Source organism: Emydura macquarii, unplaced genomic scaffold (genome assembly GCF_026122565.2).
Source record: "Emydura macquarii macquarii isolate MOO-44397 ecotype Brisbane River unplaced genomic scaffold, CSIRO-AGI_Emac_v2 contig_3602, whole genome shotgun sequence".
Taxonomy (NCBI): domain Eukaryota; kingdom Metazoa; phylum Chordata; order Testudines; family Chelidae; genus Emydura; species Emydura macquarii.
Window position 1 is genome coordinate 84,418 of NW_027133739.1, and position 22,673 is coordinate 107,090.

Below are 22,673 nucleotides of genomic sequence, written 5' to 3' on the forward strand. Positions count from 1 at the left end.
TATAGATATGTATCTTTTCTTATAGATTTAAGTATGATTGAGTGATCATAATAGAGTTATAAATTTATATATATTTTTCTGTAATGCAAGGTACCTTACAGGACATATCCTGTATGACAGCTACGTAATTATTATACACATATTCGGGAACTAGTGTTGACGTATAGCAAAAACAAGACACATATGGTCATGTTTTTGCATAGATAATTTAATAGTTAGCAGACATACTCGGGACCTTTGGCCTAGACAAGTGTTGAAAGTAATGATTTCAGGCTCAAACTAGTACACCACAAAACCCACAAAGGTGAAGTCATGGAGTCTTTGAAATGGGACGTGAAAATGTCATGGATATCCTTAATATGCATGAGCCTGCCAGCCTATAGAAAATGGATACCCCAATAATTTGGGGGTGGAAAATCCAAATATGAATTTAGAAGGAGGACCCATATTCTCGGGGTATAAGAAGGGGAAGATCGTGCTATTTGGGGTGATCGTCATCTACTCTTGCTCGAAGTTTCTTTAGTTTGTGTTAAGATTTTCCTTTTCCATTTTATAGTCTTATTTGTAGTCTTAGTTTATAGTTCTTAGCTCTCTAGCAGTGCTTACTCCATCCCTCTACTCAAGAGTTGAAGAATCAAACATCTCTCTCAACCAGGGAAGGGCGTGAGTATATTATTCCAAAGCATATCATAGAAATATATATATCATATGAATCTTTAAAATTAAGATTGTATTATCCATTATCCATTTGATTGTTCATTTTCTCTATATCAGTCATTTGTCTATCATTTTATGTTATCTTAATAAAACTTATAAAATTATACAAATTTGGTTATCACTAAGAACCTTCCTGTTGTACACCCCGGGGTCCCTATATAATTCTTCTGGATCCTGATTCAGGGACAAGAACCTTCTAATCCAAGCAATTGGCAAACTTATAACCCTATTAAATAACTAATACATTCAAAATCAGGCTACAAATATTTATATTCCAACTGACTTATTTTAGAAGTATATGGTGAAAATGTGAAAGCGAGCAATTTTTCAGTAATAGTGTCTGTGACACTTCTATTTTTATGTCTGATTTTGTAAGCAAGTAGTTTTTAAGTGAGGTGAAACTTGGGGTACGCAAGACAAATTAGACTCCTGAAAGGGGTACAGTTGTCTGGAAAGGTTGAGATCCATTGAACTATTCCATCCTGCCTTGCTGACTATCTAGACATCGCTGACACCTGTTTTATCTAAGCTCGCTTAAAAGCATTCAGTTAAGGGGAATTACACAGCCTGCCTTCATAACCTGTCCCTGTGCTTAGCTGGGATTCATTAGAGTTCGAAAGTTTTTCTTACTATACCTAAATCTCACTTGTTGCAGATTATGTTGCATCTTTATTAATGATCTGGAGGATGGGGTAGATTGCACCCTCAGCAAGTTTGCGGACGACACTAAGCTGGGGGGAGTGGTAGATACCCTGCAAGGTAGGGATAGGATACAGAGTGACCTAAACAAACTGGAGGATTGGGCCAAAAGAAATCTAATGAGGTTCAACAAAGATAAGTGCAGAGTCCTCCACTTAGGAAGGAAGAATCCCATGCACAGCTATAGACTGGGGACCGACGAACTGGGCAGCAGCTCTGCAGAAAGGGACCTGGGGGTAACGGTGGATAAAAAGCTGGATATGAGTCAGCAGTGTGCCCTGGTTGTCAAGAAGGCCAATGGCATATTGGGCTGCATTAGGAGGGGCATTGCTAGCAGGTCACGGGAAGTGATTATTCCCCTCTATTCGGCATTGGTGAGGCCGCATTTAGAATATTGTGTCCAGTTTTGGGCCCCCCAATACAAAAAGGATGTGGACAAGTTGGAGAGAGTCCAGCGGAGGGCAACAAAAATGATGAGGGGGCTGTAGCACAGGACTTATGAGGAGAGGCTGAGGGAACTGGGCTTGTTTAGTCTGCAAAAGAGAAGAGTGAGGGGGGATTTGATAGCAGCCTTTAACTACCTGAAAGGGGGTTCCAGGGAGGATGGGGCTAGGCTGTTCTCGGTGGTGGCAGATGACAGAACAAGGAGCAACGGTCTCAAGTTGCAGGGAGGGAGGTCTAGGTTGGACATTAGGAAAAAGTTTTTTACTAGGAGCGTGGTGAAGCACTGGAATGGGTTACCTAGGGAGGTGGTGGAATCTCCATCCTTAGAGGTTTTTAAGCTGCGGCTTGACAAAGCCCTGGTTGGGATGATATAGCAGAGGTTAGTCCTGCTTTGAGCAGGGGGTTGGACTAGATGACCTCCTGAGGTCCCTTCCAACTCTAATATTCTATGATTCTATGATTCTATGTTGATTCCTTCTTTTACAACCCTGAATGGACATAGACAATAATTGATCACTGTTCCCTTTATAACAACATTTTACATGTTTGAAGACTGTTATCTAGATTAAACATGCCCAATTCTTTCCACCTTTCCTCACAGGGCAGGTTTTCTAAACCTTGTATCACTTCTGTTGCTCTTTGCTGAACTATCTCTTCAATTTGTCCGTAATTTTTCTTATAATTTGATTCCCAAAACTGGATGCAATCCTGCAGTTGAGGACTCATCGGTGCTAATTACAGCAGAATAATTACCTCCCATATCTGACATACAACACAATACCTGAGGTGCCATGCACCCAGTCAAAATGGGGATGGTTGAAATCCCCCATTTTTATTGGGTTTTCTGATATTTTAGCCTCTATAATCTCCCTGAGCCTTTCACAATCACCATCACAATCCTGGTCAGCTGGTTGGTAGTATATTCCTTCTCTGATATTCTTATTATTCAAGCATGGAATCTTGCATGAACTCCATCTCCACAGAGAGTCTATGGTACAGTTTGATTCATTTAGGATATGTACTCCATTTGACTCTTTCACATATAGTGCTACACCACCATCCGTGCTACCTGCTTGGTCATTCCTATATATCTTGTGCCCTCTTATTACTGTGTGCCATTGATTATTATTGCCCCAGCAAATTCCTGTGACATCTATTATATTGCCTCCAAAACCAGAACTAAACAACAAAAATAAGATGAGATGAGAAAAGACAAAATGAATCTGTTTTATATCATATTTCACAGGTTGTTATTGCTACTGGTTTTTTAAAAAGAAATATTTTTCTCAATAGAACCCATGGCAGACCCAGAACGGGGAAATCAAACGTCCATCATGGGATTCATCCTCCTGGGCTTTGGGAATTTCCATGAACTGCAAATTCTTCTGTTCCTGCTGTTTCTAGTGATATACATTGTGACCATGGCTGGGAACACGTCCATCGTGGTGCTAGTTGTCGCTGATCAGCACCTTCACACTCCCATGTACTTCTTCCTGGGGAACCTGTCCTGCTTGGAGACCTGCTACACCTCCGCCATCCTGCCCCAGACACTGCCCAGTCTCCTGACTGGATACAAGACCATTTCATTTGTTGGTTGCCTCATACAGTTCTATATGTTTAGTTCTCTGTTATCTACAGAGTGTTGTCTCCTATCAGTGATGTCTTATGATCGGTATTTAGCCATATGCAAACCACTGCATTACGCAGCCCGTATGAATAATGGCTTTTCCCTCCAGCTAGTGGTTGGATCTTAGCTCAGTGGCTTTGCAGCCGGCACCATCTCAGCATGTTGGGTGTCACAACAGATTTTCTGTAGACCCAATGAAATTGACCATTTCTTTTGTGATTACACCCAGTTGATAAAATTGTCCTGCAGTGATACCAGTCAGATGGTTCTTGTGGTCTTCCTCATGTCCTGCATATTTGTTCTTTCCCCTTTTCTCTTAACCCTCACATCTTACATATGTATCATCAGCGCCATCCTGAGAATCCCTTCCAGCACCAGGAGGCAAAAGGCCTTTTCTACCTGCTCCTCTCACCTCATGGTGGTGACAGTTTTCTACGGGACCCTGATTGTCTACATACTCCAGGACACGGCTGAGCTGCGCAACCTGAACAAAGTGTTCTCCATCTTCTACACCGTGCTGACGCCCATGGTCAATCCCCTCATCTACAGCCTGAGAAACAAGGAGGTCAAGGAGGCCCTGAGAAAAGCTCTTAGTAAGACTGTGACTTCCATGAGCATTTGCAAATGATTTTGTGGGCATTTACTGTAAGTTGCAATAAAATGTGTAGAATGGGAGCTCATCAGGTGGTGCAATGAGGCAAACCACAGCGTGTGTGGGCAGTCCTGAAATAATACAGCTGTTCTAGTACTCACAGTGAGACCAGTAGCCCCTCCCCCTGCTCCACCCCTCCCATTGAGGCCCTACCCACACTCCAGTCCCGTTCCACCCTAGGACCCACTCCTGCTTGGCTGCTTCCCTTGAGACTCCCCCCCACCGCACATGCCTCTTGGGGGTGTAAGGGACTGTGGCCCTTCAAGTGGTGCCCAGGCAGGGGATCAGGGTGCTGGGGGCAGCATTAGAGACAGCAGGGGTTGTGCCCCCCAACCTAGGCAGAGGCAGGGCTGGGGAGCTTCTGGTGTCTTTATTGAATCCAGGACTTTTGCTCTCTGGCAGATTTGTGAATTGAGGTATCATTAAACAGTTACCACCCGTACTCACTGAGGACTACAAGCTGAAGGAGAGCTTTCCCCACCCTCTTTTTCTGTTCTTTAAACAACCACCCAACTTCACCAAGCTCATCACCAGACACTAGCTGGCCACAGACCGGCAGCCACCAGCACAAAGTGGCACAAGTCCCTCCTCTAAGAACAGATGCAAAAGCTGCAGGCCTATCTCCACTGCTATGATGGTCAGTAGCCCCACAACACACCTGTCAGGATCCATGAGTCCTACACATGTCTGTCATAACATGTGGTGTACCTCATCTGGTAGCAAGTCTCAGAGCAAGTCCAACAGTTTATGAAATGGCCAAGAGAGAAGGAAGCATCTTGTAAGCTGTAGTCTACTGCTCAGGGCATTCGGAGTGTGGGAGACCACAGTTCAGTTTCCTCTTTTTCCTGAGAAGAAGGGATTTGAACATGGCTTTTCTACCTTTTAATTACTTGATCTAACCACGGGCTGGAAGGTAGGATTGAAGGATCATATTTTTATTGATAAAAGATACAGTAACCTGAATTTCATTGTACACACCCAAAATGACAAAAATATTTCAGTGTCTGACAATAGAAATGTACACAGAGGCAAAGTAAGAAAAATGCAGCTTGAGAATTTATAAGTGTTTGATGTAAGGATATTTACCTCATGTATTTGAACAATGTGATGTTGTCAATTCATGTTTTAAGGGTTATAAAGCTTTAACCTTTTTTAAACTGACAGCTGGTCTCATTAAACAATTATTGTCTGACCCACTCTGTTGTCTCACCCCCTTTCATTTCCCACAGCTGTGAACATTTAAATCGATAAAAATTAGAAACAAACCAACACATACAACTAATAACTTTGCACAACTGTGAGCGGTTCAATGACAAACATCGGGGAAAAGGCTGACAAGTCAGGACTGATATTATGAGTCAAAATGTTTAAAAACTAAAAATTGAATTCTGCCAAGTCTCACTGAAAGATCTCCTAGTACGGCACACTTCCATCTCGGCCATTGAAGCTGTTCCACTCTGTATGAACAGTGGTCAGGTCCGTCACTTCTGAGGTGGAAGAGACCTGTCCACATCCATTCTCCTCATTTCAACCATAGAAAGGAATTTAACCGAGGTCTCCCACAGCCCGGCAGGGTGCCCAAATTGCTGGCCTAAATTTATAAGTAAGAAGCTGCGATCTCTTCCATTTCCCCACCATTCCCTCTGGCCATTTTGTGTAGTGATGTGTGTTCAGAGCCTGCCTGTGGACAAAGCTGTGCAGGAGAGATAGGCGGGGCAATGCTTATCCTCAAAGGTTTATTGATTTCACTGAGGCGTAGAGGTCCAGAGGGTTTAGGCACCAAGGGAACATTTACAGTCAGATCTAAAGCCAGTTTTTTACAGGCACCGATTTCAAGGGGTGTTAGATGCTTTGCTGATTTTGAAAACCCCACAGCTCAGGGGCAGAACCAGGAGGAGAACCCAAGTCTCCTGAGTGCCAGCTCTGTGTCTGATCCACTAGAACATATTGCTGTCAGACGGGGGTGGGGCATAGAGCTGCTAACGGGTAAGAAGGTGCCGTAGAACCTCAAAAAGACGAACACCTTGGGAATGGGGGTTGTTGGTAACTCTGAAATGTTCCTAACTCTGAACAGAACATTCGGGCACAGCACCCTGCGGTCAGTGTCTTCCAGCTGAGGCTGGAGAGATCTCTGCAAAGGTGACACCCAGCAGCACTGCCTGGTTTGCAAGCAGCTCCCTGCCCTATTCCTGTTTCTTGCCTTTGGGCTGAACTGCGGGGGGATGTCCCGCACCAATGGAACTACATGCCCCAGCCCTCAGCCGCCTCTCCCCAGGGCTTGCCCTGCTCTGTGGACTGCAGAGGCAGCACGTGGCAGGGCGTTGGTGCCAGCCGGCTGCCAGCATCCCTCCCTCCCTCCCCCGCCCCTTGCACTCCCAGAGGTGCTGGCAGGATCCAGGAGTGCAGCCTTCAGGCAAAGCTTTGGCCTCATTGGTGCACAGCTTGTGACCCTTTAAAACTCCTCCAGAGCACAGCTGACTCCCACTGCAGCTCCAGGCCAGGCTTTGGTTGCAACCTTCAGCTTGCAGCATGAGCTGGGTGGCAGCTTTATTTCCAGGGCTCGGAGGGGAGAGGGGCTGGGGTGTGTGTGAAAACAGCTTCCCCCTCCAAGTGGGGATGCTTGCTTGCTTGCTTTCTTTCTTTCTTTCTTTCTTTCTTTCTTTCTTTCTTTCTTTCTTTCTTTCTTCCCCCTTCCCCTCCCCCAGCTTCTGCCTGCTTGCTGACAGTATTTCTGGTTTCACAGGGTGTTTGGCTGACCGGGCAGTTGGTAACTCTGGTGTTCGTATCTTTGAGGTTCTACTGTAGTCTCAACATAACTCGCCTTCGAATTTCTAAAGTCTCCCAGTCAGAGGGGGATGTTCCATGCAGCTGTCAATGCAGGCACGAGATAGCAAGAGAGAGACACACACACTGTGCTCTCTCTCATGGAAGCCTTTGTTTGTCCTTCACTATTTTTTTTCTTTTCCTCTAATCTACTATAAAAGTCTGCTCAACTGAAAACAACACCTCTCTTTGGCCCTGGCTTTAGGGCAGCGTAACTGCATTGACTTTAATGGAATTGTTCCTGATTTACACCAGGGTGAGGGAGAGAAGAATCAGCCCCTATGAACTGCAGCAGAGTTATTCCTGATTGACACTGGGGTGAGGGATAGGACAGTTTGATGGTTTGACCACAAAGAGGGTTCGATAGATGAGCTGGTGGATCAGGTAATGATCAGAGACCCAGAGGAGCCAGATTCTATTCCCAGCTCATCGTCACATAAACTTGGGCTAGACACTTAATCTGCTTTGTGTAATCCCACTGTAGCAAGAAGTGAGAGTTTGAGCCTGCAGCCTAGCAGAACAGGCTAAGACATGAGGTCTAAGTGGAAAAAGCCATGAAGAGGAGTCAGGCTGTGAACTTAAAACCTCACTGAAACTGGCATGAAGAAAAAGCTGATACTGCAAACACGCATATTTCCAAAATATTACTAATATCAAAATATTACACAAATATACATAGCAGGTGCAGAAGGTACCAAGACAGCCTAACACCAAAGAGATAACAAGGGCCATCAGACCCCCTGAAATGACACTTGATGGACAGAAATGTCTGCTAAGATGACAGAGTTATTTTGCCCGAACCATCCAGTACAAGGCGAGGGGTGGTATCAGACTATGTCAAGGGTGTGGCAACTACCTACGTCGAAGGGGCAAAACAAAATTGTCTATAACAGTGTATAAAAGAGGGAGTCAGAGGGAACAATGTCATCTGACCTAGGGGATAACGGAAAGTCCTGCCGTTAAGTTGTGCTGAGTCCATTGTAACGGAGCACTCGTATTTTAAGTGTACCTGTAGATATTCTATAGGTCGCTTCTCATTATGCTTCAACTGCAATAAACCTGACCCGGATGCCTTCGTTGCTCAGCTAATCCGTGGGCGTGTCGATTCATTAGATCGTGAGTGCCATCTTGGTTACCTGCGCAGAGCTGGGACAGCACCTACAGGGGGACGCACGCACACAGCCTACACTGACAACTAACAACGCACAACACCCACCTCTGTAAAATGGGGTAATAACATTCTGCTTTACAGGGCTGGTGTGACGATAACACTCCATTTAAGATTGCGAGGAATTCAAACATCAGCTTTTCTAATTGGCACATGGCTAATGGAGCCGTCTATTTCCATGGTGCAATGGAGGGGTGGAGAAATGCCCGTTGCTCTGTGTGGTGAAGGTTACACAGCCATAGAAGGAGTAATTTAGCTCTTTCCTTACTGCATGAGAGGAGGTTCAGATCCACTCACAGATCTGCAGCTGACGTAAATTAGCCTTGCTCCATTGACGTCTGCATTGGTATGTGTATTTACACCAGGTGAGAATCTAGCCCATTGACTCAATAGGAATGAGAATAATGTACACCAGTGGGGGATCTGGACTACTGAATTACATGGAGCTATACCCCTTTGCACCCACTGAGGCCTGGCTTCAATGGAGTTACGCTGATTTACATGCAGTGCTCATCTGGTCCTACCTATTACAGACTCTACCGGACTTGATTAGTGAATGAGTCCAGTTCAGAGGCGTGCTCAGAAAGAGTTTCTATTTTATCAACTGGCCTCATCTCCGACAGCTGAATTGGTGTGGTGAGATGAATACACCAGCACATGGCACAAATCACTATCTGCTCTAGACAGCTATTGTTAGTGCACGAGCTCGAGCAAATCTAGCATGAGTGTGTCTACCTAGGCCGGGAGGCGCTTCCAGTTTCAGTGTAAACATGCCCAGAAGCCCGTTTCCTATTATGGCCAACTGGATATCCCCACCTTACAAATTCATCGTCATACCCAGTCGTGGTAAACTTGAATCCCACAGGGTGGGTCCTTAACCCTGTTCAGTGTCTGAGTCACAGAAGATTTGAGTTTCTGAGAGCTACCAACTAGTGGAGTTACTTGTTTAGCTCAAGTAGTGGGGACTCACTCCTTTAAAATGGCGTTTTTAATGAATTTCAAGGAAGTTGGAATCATAGAATGATAGAAGATGGGAGTTGGAAGGGACCTCAGAGGATCATCTAGTCCAATCCCTGCTCAAAGCAGGCCCAACCCCAACTAAATCATCCCAGCCAGGGCTTTGTCAAGCCGGGCCTTAAAAGCCTCTAACGACGGAGATTCCACCAACTCCCTAGGTAACCCATTCCAGTGCGTCATCACCCTCCTATGGAAAAAGCTTTTCCTAATACCCAACCTAGACCTCCCGCACTGCAGCTTGAGACCATTACTCCTTGTTCTGTCATCTACCACCACTGAGAACAGCCTAGCTCCATCCTACCTGGAACCTCCTTGCAGGTAGTTGAAAGCCACTGTAAAATCCCCCCTCACTCTTCTCTTCTGAAGATTAAACAAGCCTAGTTCCCTCATCCTGTACTCATAATTCATGTGCTCCAGCCCCCTAAGCATTTTTTGCCCTCTGCTGGACTCTCTCCAATTTGTGCACATCCTTCTTGTAATGGGGGGCCAAAACTGGACACAATACTCCAGATGTGCCCCCACCAGTGCCGAATAAAGGGAAAAAATCACTTCCCTCAATTTACTGTCAACACTCCTACTAATGCAACCCAATATACCATTAGCCTTCTTGGCAAAAAAGGCACACTGTTGACCAATATCCAACATCTTGTTCACTGTAACTCACAGGTCTTTTTATGCTGAACTGCTGCCTAACAAGTCAGTTCCCGGTCTGTAGCAGTGCATGGGATTCTTCCATCCTAAGTGTCTTCTGCAATCCTCTCCATCCTCAGACCATAAATCTTTTTTGTCCTTGTCCACTATAAAGAGCCCAATATTAAATATCTCTTCTCCAGGTAGGTACTTATAGACTGTAATCAAGTCACCTCTTAACATTCTCTTTGTTAAAATTAATAGATTGAGCTCCTTGAGTCTATAACTGTAAGGCATGTTTTCTAATCCTTGAATGATTCTCATGTCTCTTCTCAGAACCCTCTCCAATTTATCAACATCCTTCTTGAATTGTGGACATCAGAATTGGACACAGTATTCCAGCATCCCTCGCACCAGTGCCAAATACAGAGGTAAAATAACCTCTCTACTAGTACTTGAGATTCCCATGTTTATGCATCCATTAACCAGCTGATTATCCACCACGGCAACCACACCTGTTGGATTTAAAAGCTGGTTGAAAAATGTTTTTTTTCTCCACAAAAATCCCCCACAACACCTTTCATTTTGATCTGACTCAAAATGTTTTCTAACCTTTCAATTTGCCAAGATTTTTGAAAAATGACATTTTCTGTTTGACCAGAAACTAAACTATTTTTTAAATGTTTTTTTAATTCCCATTGAAAGAAAATATCATTTTTGCCTAGCTCAGTCATGATATTATACTCTATTATGATGACTAGTATTATCATGATTAATTATTATATACTTAGAAATAACGAATGTCATTCTGGGGTGATATTAATAGAAGTGACAGTTGTAAGACACCGGAGGTAATTGTCCTATCTGAGGTAATTGACCTGTCTGCTCAGCACTGGTGTGACCTCAGCTGAAGTAATGTGTCAGTTCTGGGTGCCATGTCTTAAGAAAGATGTGGGCAAATTCTAGAATCCATAAGAAAGCAACACAAATTATAAAAGGTTAGAAAACATGATCTCTGAGAAAAGGTTAACAAATCTGGGCAGGTTTAGTCTTGAGAAAAGACAAGTGAAGGGGGACCTGATAATAGTCTTGAAACATGTTAAGGACTATTATAAAGAAGACACTGATCAATTGTTTTCCATGCACACAGAAGGTAGGAGAAGAAGTGATTGCTTAATTTGCAGCAAGGGAAATTTAAGTTAGACAACACTTTCTAACTATGACAATAGTGAAGATCCGGGATAAGCTTCCAAGGGAAGCTCTGGAGGTTCTTAAGAACATTGTTGAAGATTTTTGAGAACACGTTAGAGAAACCCCTATCAGGGATGGTCTAGGTTTACTTGGTCCCACCTCAGCACAGGTGACTAGACTTGATTACTTCTCAAAGTCACGTCAAGCCCTACATTTCTAAGATTCTATGCTAATTAATCATAAATGTAATACTTAAGTTATTAATAATAACAGTGTTTTTCTATCACAGCCAAATAGCACCACAGGTTTGCATTATAATCAGAACTGGTAGAAAAACAATCTTAGGAAATTTCAACTTCTGACTGGAAAACCAAAGCTGATTTTTTTTCTTTCATTTTTGGCAGTCAGAAACCAATACATAAAAAAATAAAAATTGTCCAAAAGTACAAGAGAGCCAATATTTTCATATTTCAGGTTTTCTGTTTTATGAAGAAAAATCGAAAGTGTTCAACGAAAGAATACAACTTCTTTTAAAATATTCCTTTCCTCCCAAATCCAATTTTCCATTAAAAAATGTTTAGGTGTAAAAATGTTCTAATTTTCAGACTCCACTTTCCAATTGGAGAATACATTTCTTCTTTCTGTAGATATTTTATTATTCCTATCATTATTTAGAGTGTAACCTCTTCAGGGGAAGGATTGTCTCTTATTCTCGATGGGTAAAGTGGCTAGCAAGATATTGGTGTAATGTAATAATATTAATAGTAATAATAATCCTCACTCTGGTAGTATATTCCATAATTAGATTTAAGCAAACCAGCAACAAATGTGTGTTTTGGTACCTCTATATTAGCTTCCATAGAGTCACAGGCAGTCCACTTAGGCACTCCATGCTATATTATCAGTCAGACAAACTGGACTTCTGTGGTAAAAGGTTACTAAAACAAAAATTCACCCCACATTAGGTTCTTCCAGCCCAGGGGGCCAGTCACTTATCCAGGTCAATGGATGCTCAAGACCTTACACCAAAGATAATGTTATAGCCAATCCTTATTTATTAACTCAGAAAAACAAAGGCGAGTTACTAAAATGCAAAAGCACATAAAATACATTACAGGTGAATCAAAGTATGTAGTGCAGAATAATACCAGGGATGTTAAATCTGCCAGTTTTCTATAAATCTCTCTGGGTTGCCCAAATAGTTCTTGGGGATCTTAGTCTTTTTATTCAAAATTTCTCCTGTCAGAATTCACCAGTCAGGAGAAGGTGGCCAGGGGACTTTGTTCACCCTTTTTATAATGTGACCCTTTTTGCTGGAAAAATCCTTGCTACGTCATTGGGTCGAGCAGTTCCATGGCATAGGTGCTTTGCCATCAGTTCTTTATATGAAGGGCAAATTCTAGTTTGCACCATCTGCGTACATGCCGTTTGAGGTGTGTTTGGGAATGATGTGCAGTGTCCTAGTTTACAGTTCCTTTGTTATCGCTCAAGCGCAAACCTGTGGGCCTTTCTCAGACTCCCCTGATGATGAGTTCCAAACATCTAGCAAAGTTTCATATCTCCACACACAATGCTGATACACACATTAGAACAAGATAATGATACTCAGCAGATTACAACTTTTCCAATGATAGCTCACAAGGCATATTGTACAGGTTTCTCACAATTTTGTAACAGTGGTGACCATATTAGTGTAGACGGTCACCTTCCCCCTTAGACAGCATCACACTTGGCTCCCAGCCTCGCTCTTGCTTTTTTTCAAAGCTCTTGACGCCTGACTCCAACTCTCACCTTTCTCACCAGTTCCTTGACTGACAGCCATTGCTCCAACCGCTAGGCTTCACCCTCCATATCTTGGTTTCTGTCACTGGCCCAGTATCTCTTGGCTCAGATAGTAAGCTATGGAGTTGGCCTATGTGAGGATATTAGCCAGAGTCAGCATTTTGTTTGAAATAAATGCTACTCCTTCTTCCTTTGAAATCACTGATAAAACTCACAGTGACTTGAATGGCCGCTTGACTGTGCTCAAATTGATGAGCAAAAGTAAAGTTGAAAGAAAGAAAGAAAGAAAGAAAGAGAATCTTGGTTTATGTTTTGTGAAACAGCAGTGAAGATAGGAATTCAAATACTGAAATCAGACAGAATTCATATCTCCTCATACTTAGATGATTTTTTTTTCATATGGTACTTTCTGAATTTCATTACTTAGGTTTGCAGGTGAACAACCTGGGAGTTCCAGGGTAAATCCCTACAGTAATTTTCATTTGACAAGACATAATGCACAGAAATTTGCCATGAACTCAAGGTGACGTTAATCTCAAAAAATGCTGCAGGATTGGACTCCATTTGCAGTTCTCATCATTTCATGACCAAATCAAAAGGGAAAAGATTTTTCATTATTTATTTTACTAAGTTTATTACATCTTAAAACATAGAGAAAATGGGCATAGTTCTCTATTTATTTACACAAGCTTTAGAACAGTGTAAATGCATTTATTTCAATAGAGTGCCTCCTGATTTACATCAGGCTGAATGAGAGGGGTATTAGGCCCATTGACTCTAATAGAGTTACTCTTTATTTACATGGAGGTGAGTGAGAGAGGAAATGGGCCCATTGACTCCTGTGGTACTACTCCTGATTTACATTGGGACAAGTGAAAGGAGAATCAGACACACTGATCTGAATGTGGCTACTAGTGATTTACACCTGGGTGAGTGAATGTTCCTTATTTACACAAATATGAGTGAAATTTGAATCAAGACCACTTGCTTTATTCAGCTGTGTTACAAGACACAACATAGGAGTATTGTACTTAGATGACCCAGTTGAACATGGACTCTATCAGTTTCCATTACCAGTTACAAGTGTGTCACGATGTTCACCATTTCCAAACAGCTACCCAAGCAGGTCATCAGTGATAATTCAAGGTCTGGTTCTTGACTTGGTGTAGATCAGTGTAGATATGCAGAAGTCAGATTAGCTAAACCCATTTACATTTCCTAAGGATTTGGACGTAGGTCATTACTATTCCAAGTATCTGTGAATATGCACATATATAGAGAAATACTTTGTTGTAGTAAATATGTTATATGGCCAGTGTTAGAATCATAGAATCATAGATGTTCTGGAACATTATTGGAACAAAGAAATTGCCATGAAGGAGCATCCTATCCCCAGTGGTGGCCATTATCAGCTGTTTCAAAGACAGAAGAATTGTATGATAAAGCATGGACAAAATTTACTCTTAACTCAGAGAAGCAGTAGCCCACTCATATCCCGAAGAATGAAGTTCTTATAAATATCAAAGCCATTATTTGATTCTGAAGATATATTTAACTAAATAATATCCAGAGGCAATGAATTCTACAGGCCAGCTAGCCATGTAAGTGGAAAGAGAGACAGGCAGAAAGCCATAGACAGGAACACATATTCTGAAGAATGAGGTCCTTATAAAGAGTAGCTTGCATAACTCCCGTCAACTGCTGTGCTTCCCTTCTGTGCACTGCCTTCACTGCACTGCATCGACACAGCACTAAGCCACTTGAGGGAGTGGATTTACTGCGTCGACCTCCTGAACGTTTGAGCGGGTCTACGCTGATCACTCAATTGATCCAGAAAGATCGATCTGACTGTGGCGACTTTGCCACCGTCAGTATAGACATGCCCTGAGATCCTGCAAAAACCAGATCCTAAGCTAGTGTAGATCAGTGCAACTTCATGGAAGTCATTTGGGGCTAGATCCACAAAGGGACTTCGGTCTTTGACTGCCTAACTTTTAGTCACCTTGGGCCTGGTTCATCAAGGTATTTGGGCACGTAGGCCTAGATTCGCAGAGGGATTTAGGTGTCGTGATGATCAGAGTCATGACTACTCACTTCTAGGTGCCTTGAAAATCACTGGGATTCACAAAGCCTTAGTTAGGTGCTGAGTCTTCCCATGCAAGGAAAGCAGGGAGATAGTTGTCTGAGAAGAGGATTTGCAAATCAAGCACACTGGGTGGCCCCTCACCTAAGCTAGCCAATGGGAGATACCAAGGAGAGTGTTGTGTTAAGCCCTGCCCTTTTCAGGGATTTGGGTTTGGGATCCTCTGCTGTGAGCCTTTCCTGGAGTCTGGTGCCTACGACATTTCTTGCAAAGGGCTGGGAAGAAAGTCTTCTCTTGTTGCTTTTAGCCCAGTAGTCCAGGTACTCACCTCAGAGGTGGGAGACCACTGGTTCAAATCCCCCATCTGCTGAAGACAAGACATGATTTGAACAAGTATCTGCCACCATCCCATAGAGCTAACCAATGGGCTATGGGATGTTCTCATGCTGGGAGTCTCTTTTGATGCATTGCCATATTGAGTAAATAACTAAAGCTTCACTGGAGATGGTGGGGTCCAGACCTAAGGTCTCTATGTTCTGGGTGAGTGCACTAATGAGCAGGGGATAGAGCCATTCTTGTTCACTTTCTCTCATTCTTCCTTTCCTCCCTCCCCTCCACCTTGCCCATGACTCTTTTTATTCATCCAAAGTGCAACACCTTGAAGAGGAAAGATGGAGGGAGCCAAAAACAGAGAGACAGACCGGTGAGCTGTTGTACTACATGTCCACCCACATATCTTGAGAACTCATTGTGTCATAGCTGGACAGAAAATAAGGAAGAAAAACAATGAAACCGTTTGTCATAATTTGGTTTTTCTTTTTACCCCAGATTTTTGGTGCAAATTAAAAAGAACCCTGACACCCTCTGTTCTGTCTCTATGTTCAATGGGAAGGTTAATTTTTGGAAGATTTTTTGGCCCATAGTCTTTCTCAAAGCCTCTTTCACATCCTTGTTTTTAAAGCTGTAGATGAAAGGATTCAACATGGAAAGGCCGAAGGTAGAAAACACGGATACGCCATGTGGAAGGTGCAGGTGGGAGATGAGCACAATCAGGGCAGTGTCACTATGATGAGGCTGCATAGGATAAACATCACAAGATTATTGACGTACGTGTCACTACAGGAGACACTATTCAGGGGAGGGCCATCACAGCAGAAATGATCAATCTCATTAGACCCACAATAGCTCAGCATAAAGGTGAAGCCTGTTTGCACCATGGAATTCACAGAGCCGCAGATTTACAACCCTGCCACTAGCTGAACGCAAACGCACTTGGACATGGTGATGGAATACCGGAGTGGGTCACAGATGGCGGTGTAGCGATCATAGGCCATCGCTGCCAGGAAGAACCCATTGGTGGTGAGGAAGAGAATGAAGAAGAAGAATTGGGTGGCGCATCTGTTGTAGGAAATGGCTTTGTTCCCTGCTAAGAAGCTCATCATGGCTCTTGGGGTGATGGTGAAGGAGTAGCAGAGATCTAAGAGTGACAGGTTCGTAAGGAAGAAGTACATGGGGGTGTGGAAGTGAGAGTTGGCTCTAATGAGGAGGACCAGGACGATGTTCCCCATCATAGTTACTATGTAAATCACCAGAAATATCACAAAAGGGATCATCTGACGAGCTGGACCGTTTCCAAAACCCAGCAAGATGAATTCCATGACTGCTGTGTGGTTCCCCAATCTTAATGGCTCCATGGCTGTTAAATCCTTGGGAAAAGGAATGAGATACAGATTAAAGAAAGGGCAAATGAAGAAGATGTAAATGAAGGGCTTAGTGAAAAGAAAAAGGATGGTGATGGGGAAAATACCCTGGTCTGAGGGCCTGGCAGATCAATGTTCATTTTCCAGCTCTGCCACAGACTCTCTGTGAGGCATTGGTCCAGTCTCTTGGGCTGGAATTTCCAAAGCAGCCAAAGAGCATTGTGTGCTCAACTCACATTCCATTTCAATAGGATTTGGTCACCTCAGACAAGATTTATATGTGTTTATGGTCCCAATACAATTTTCAAAAGCACCTAGGTACCAAAATCTCACTGATTTCAAGATCAGAAGGAGTCATTCTGATGAATACTTTTTATCCTAAATACTGAAATACACTAAATTGATCATAAATACCTTTACAAACTTGGGGTCGATCCCTTGAGCTTTTGTGAAAATTTTCAGCTTTGCTATTTCTGACTCTCAGTTCCCCTTTCTGAAAATGAAGATAACATTATTTCCCAATCATAGAGAGTGTTGTGATGATAAATTAATTAATATTTTAAAATAATTTGGAAGTGCTCTTATGTTATCCTTGCAAGGGATACAGAAGTATCTTGTGAGTGATTTTAAAAAAGAACCACTCAACTGTGCTTGTGACTGGAGTAGTGACAGGGACCATTTGGCAGTTGAGGGTGTGTCTGATTGATTGATTGGGAGTGCTTTGATCCAGGTGGGCTTTGAGGAGTTAATTGCAGGAGCGGGGCTTTGAAGGGTAATTGCAGGGGTGGGGCAACTGCCCCAGCCTTATAAAAAGCAGCCAGCTGCAAACCAGATTAGCAGCGAACAGACGGGCTGCTAACAGAAGGAGGGAGTTTGCCTGGGAGTTCACCTGAGGAGGGAGCCCACAGCGGGTTTTTGCCTCTCAGACGTTGCTGAGCACGAAATACAGCATCTGAGGAGGCTCTCAGAGGAAAAATATGGAGAGGGAGCCATCTGTTGTTGTCACCTGCACTGGATGTGCTATGTTTGTCTTCCTCCCACAGGATAGAGATGACTTCTCTGTACCAAGTGCAAGCTGGTTTCCTTATTGGAAGAGAAGGTTAAAGGAATAGAGGCCCAAATATCAACCCTGTGAAGCATTAAAGAAAATGATGTCTTTCTCCATTGGGCACAGGCAGAGTGTAAGGAAGATTCAGAGAAGGCCGGGCAGGCGAAAATGAAGAACGGGGAAGAAAATTGGCAGCATGTGACCTCCTGAAGAAAGAGAACCTATGTGCCCACCATGCCGATAGAAGTAAGGAATTGTTTTCATCCTCTCTGCACAAGTACTACGGCGGAGAATGATTTGGAGGACCCATCGGAGGAAATGGATCAGAAGGAGACCCGTTTGATCAGAAGGCAAGGGATGCATTGTCCTATGGGCGGGGGTTCCACGACCACCATTCCCAAGAGGAAGAGAAGGGTGATGGTGGTCGGGGACTCCCTCCTAAGAGAGACAGAGTCATCCATCTGCCGTCCTGACCGGGAAACTAGAGAAGTGTGCTGCTTGCCTGGAGCTAGGATTAGGGATGTGACGGAAAGACTGCGAAAACTTATCAAGTCCTCAGATCGCTACCCCTTCCTACTTCTCCATGTGGGCACAAATGACACTGCCAAGAATGATCTTGAGCAGATCACTGCGGACTATGTGGCTCTGGGAAAAGAGATAAAGGAGTTTGAAGTGCAAGTGGTGTTCTCATCCATCCTCCCTGTTCAGGGAAAAGGTCCAGGTAGGGACCATCGCATTGTGGAAGTAAATGCGTGGTTACGCAGGTGGTGTCGAAGAGAGGGCTTTGGATTCTTCGATCATGGGATGTTGTTCCAGGAAGAAGGCTTACTAGGAAGAGACGGGATTCATCTAACGAAGACAGGGAAGAGTATCTTCGCAGACAGGCTGGCTAACCTAGTGAGGAGGGCTTTAAACTAGTTTCGACGGGGGATGGAGACCTAAGCCCGAAGGTAAATGGGGAGAGGGACACCACAAGGAAGCAGAAGGAGGAGGGTGCAGCAGGGGAGGCCTCCCGATTCATACTGTGAAAGTAGGCCAATCGGCTACTTATCTCAAGTGCCTGTACACAAATGCAAGAAGCCTGGGAAACAAGCAGGAGGAACTGGAAGTCCTGGCACAGGCAAGAAACTATGACACGACTGGAATAACTGAGATTTGGTGGAGTAACTCACACTACTGGATCACTGTCATGGATGGGTATAAATTGTTCAGGAAGGACAGGCAGGGGAGAAAGGGTGGGGGAGTTGCACTGTATGTAAGAGAGCACTATTATTACTCTGAGCTCCAATGTGAAACTGGAGATAAGTCAGTTGAGTGTCTCTGGGTTAAGCTTAGCAGCAAGAACAATAAAGGTGATGTCATGGTGGGTGTCTGTTATAAACCACCAGAAGAGGAAGATGAGGTAGATGAGGCTTTCTTTACTCAACAAGGGAAAGTTTCCAGTTCACAGGACCTGATTCTCATGGGAGACTTCAATCACCCGGACATCTGCTGGAAGAGCAATACAGCAGAGCACAAACAATCCAGGAAGTTTTTGGAGAGCGTCATGGACAATTTCCTGGTGCAAGTGCTGGAGCAACCAACTAGGGGCCGTGCTTCTCTTGACCTGCTGCTCACAAACAGGGAAGATTTGGTAGGGAAAGTAGAAGTGGGTGGCAACCTAGGCAGCAGTGACCATGAGAGGTCGAGTTCAGGATCCTGACAAAAGGAAGAAAGGAGAACAGCAGGATACAGACCATGGACTTCAGAAAAGCGGACTTTGACTCCTTCAGGAAACTGATGGGCAGGATTCTCTGGGAGGCTAATATGAGGGGGAAAGGAATCCAAGAGAGCTGGCTGTATTTTAAAGAGACCTTATTGAGGGCAGAGGAGCAAACCATCCCGATGTGCAGAAAGAATAGGAAATATGGTAGGCATCCAGCTTGGCTTAACAAAGAAGTCTTTGGCGAACTTAAACACAAAAAAGAAGCTTACAGGAACTGGAAGCTTGGTCAGTTGACTAGGGAGGATTATAAAAACACTGCTCGAACATGCAGGAATGAAATCAGGAAGGCCAAAGCACAAGTGGAGTTTCAGTTAGCAAAGGACGTGAAAGGGAACAAGAAGGGTTTCTACAGGTATGTTGCCAACAAGAGGCAGATTAGGGAAAGTGTGGGCCCCTTACAGAATAAGGGAGGTGACCTAGTGAAAGAGGACGTGGAGAAAGCTGAGGTGCTCAATGCCTTTTTTGCCTCTGTCTTCACAGACAAGATCAGCTCCCAGTCTACTGTACTGGGTGTCACAGAATGGGAAGGAAGCGAACATTCCGCAGTGCTGAAGGAACGGGTCCAAGACTATTTAGAAGGATTGGACATTCACAAGTCCATGGGGCCAGATGCAATGCACCCGAGGGTGCTGAGGGAGTTGGCTGAGGTGATTTCAGAGCCATTGGCTATTATCTTTGAAAGCTCGTGGTAACAGGAGGAGGCCCCTGAGGACTGGAAAAAAGCAAATCTAGTGCCCATCTTCAAAAAAGGGAGGAAAGAGAATCCAAGGAACTACAGACCGGTCAACCTCACTTCAATCCCTGGAAAAATCATGGAGCAGGTCCTTAAGGAATCCATTTTAAGGCACTTGGAAGAGAGGAAGGTGATCAGGAACAGTCAACACGGATTCACCAAGGGAAAGTCATGCCTGACCAACCTGATTGCTTTCTATGATGAGGTGACTGGCTCTGTGGATGTAGGGAAGGTGGTGGATGTGATATACCTTGACTTTAGCAAAGCTTTTGATACTGTCTCTCACAGTATTCTTATCAGCAAGTTAAAGAAGTATGGGTTGGATGAATGGACTATACCATGGATTGAGAACTGGCTAGAGCATAGGGCTCAATGAGTAGTGATCAATGGCTCCGTGTCTAACTGGCAACCGGTCACAAGTGGAGTGCCTCAGGGGTCGGTCCTGGGGCCGGTTTTGTTCAACATCTTCATCAATGATCTGGAGGAAGGGGGTAGATTGCACCCTCAGCAAGTTTGCAAATGACACTAAGCTGGGGGGAGTGGTAGATACCCTGGAATGTAGGGATAGGATACAGAAGGACCTAAACAAACTGGAGGATTGGGCTAAAAGTAATCTAATGCGGTTCAACAAAGAAAAGTGCAGAGTCCTTCACTTAGGAAGGAAGAATCCCATGCACAGCTATAGACTGGGGACCGACGAGCAAGGCAGCAGCTCTGCAGAAAAGGACCTGGGGGTAACAGTGGATAAAAAGCTGGTTATGAGTCAGCAGTGTGCCCTGGTTTTCAAGAAGGCTAATAGCATATTGGGCTGCATTAGGAGGGGCATTGCCAGCAGGTTGTGGGAAGTGATTATTCCCCTCTATTCGGCATTGGTGAGACCGCATTTAGAGTTTTGTGTCCAGATTTGGGCCCCCCACTACGAAAAGGATGTAAACAAGTTGGAGAGAGTCCAGCGGAGGGCAACAAAAATGATTAGGGGGCTGGAGCACAGGACTTATGAGGAGAGGCTAAGGAAACTGGGCTTGTTTAGTCTGCAAAAGAGAAGAATGAGGGGGGATGTGATAGCAGCCTTTAACTACCTGAAAGAGGGTTCCAGGGAGGATGGGTCTAGGCTGTTCTCGGTGGTGGCAGATGATAGAACAAGGAGCAACGGTCTCAAGTGGCAGTTCGGGAGATCTAGGTTGGACATTAGGAAAAAGTTTTTCACTAGGAGGGTGGTGAAGCACTGGAATGGTTTACCTAGGGAGGTGGTGGAACCTCCATCTTTAGAAGTTTTTCAGCTGCAGCTTGACAAAGCCCTGGATGGGATGATATAGCTGAGGTTAGTTCTGCTTTGAGCAGGGAGTTGGACTAGATGACCTCCTGAGGTCCCTTCCAACTCTAATATTCTATGATTCTATGATTCTAATTCCCATTGAATTTCTATAATATTTGGGTACTTAATTCACTGAAGTTCTATTGAAAATCTCATTCTGGACAGATTGAATTTGATGGAAAAGGTGCCTTTGACGTCACTGTAAGAAGATCAGGGTCTTGTAATCCACGTGAAACAAATTCCTAATAAAATTTGAGCTGCTCTTTTGGAAGGCATATTTTCAAGAGTAGCAGCCAAAGTAACGAACATTTCCTTTCCGTTGCAACACAAAGCACAGCTACTCAGCCAAGTTGGACAATTGCAGAATCTATCCTCCCATGTGTGAAACCATTGATTTATAAAAAGGTGGCAGAACTGGGACTTTAACATCAGCTATTCCATTCCCTATAGGTCTAAGAATTAACATATTTGACGTATTTATTTGAATAGAGATAGGTTAACACAGTATCTATGTTAGAAAAGGGGAGCAAAGAGGATGCGGTGAATTATAGAGCAACTTCAATACCTGGAAAGATACTCAAACAAATTACTAAACAATTAATTTGTGAGCAACTAGAGGGTAATAGGGTACTAAACAGTGATTAATTTGTAATGCAGGCAATGCCGGGGCTAAGGTCCAGCAAGCCCAGCACAAATTAAGCACTGGTTAGAGGGAATGGTAAGCACGGATTTGTCAAGAGAAAATAGCAACAAACCAACCTAATTTCATAGAATCATAGAAGATTAGGGTTGGAAGGGATCTGATGAGGTCATCTAGTCCAACCCCCTGCTCAAAGCAGGACCGATCCCAACTAAATCATCCCAGCCAGGGCTTTGTCAAGCCACACCTTAAAAACCTCTAAGGATGGAGATTCCACCACCTCCCTAGAGAACCCATTCCAGTGCTTCACCACCCTCCTTCACCACCCTCTTCTTTCACCACCTGAAAAAGATTTTCCTAATATCCAACTTAGACCTCCACCATTGCAACTTGAGACCCTTGCTCTTTGTTCTGTCTTCTGCCACCCTGAGAACAGCCTAGCTCCATGCTCCCTGGAATTCCGCTTCAGGAAGTTGAAGGCTGCGATAAAATCCCCCCTCACTCTTCTCTTCTGCAGACTAAACAAAACCTGTTCCCTAAGCCTCTCCTCAGAAGTCATGTCTCAGCCCTCTAATAATTTTTGTTGCCCTCCGCTGGACTCTCTCCAATTTGTCTACCTCCTTCCTGTAGTGGGGGGCC

General features: G+C 44.0%; 1 protein-coding gene and 1 pseudogene across 1 annotated transcript; one reads left to right on the forward strand and one right to left on the reverse strand.

The window, feature by feature from the left end:
• The first annotated feature begins 3,158 nt into the window (after positions 1 to 3,158).
• Positions 3,159 to 4,115, forward strand: LOC137145585 (olfactory receptor 2G3-like). Its single transcript, XM_067536428.1, has 2 exons — positions 3,159 to 3,449; positions 3,717 to 4,115. The coding sequence occupies exons 1-2, from the start codon at positions 3,159 to 3,161 to the stop codon at positions 4,113 to 4,115; spliced, it is 690 nt and encodes a 229-aa protein (XP_067392529.1).
• Positions 4,116 to 15,882: 11,767 nt separating this feature from the next.
• On the reverse strand, positions 15,883 to 16,527 carry LOC137145582 (olfactory receptor 5B12-like; annotated as a pseudogene).
• Positions 16,528 to 22,673: the final 6,146 nt, after the last annotated feature.

What these genes read in the sequence shown, in the direction of transcription:
- LOC137145585 (XM_067536428.1), top strand. Translation starts at nt 3,159, where the DNA reads ATGGCAGACCCAGAACGGGGAAATCAAACGTCCATCATGGGATTCATC. An exon ending in GATACAAGACCATTTCATTT is followed by an intron (nt 3,450 to 3,716) that starts GTTGGTTGCCTC and finishes GATTACACCCAG; the next exon opens with TTGATAAAATTGTCCTGCAG.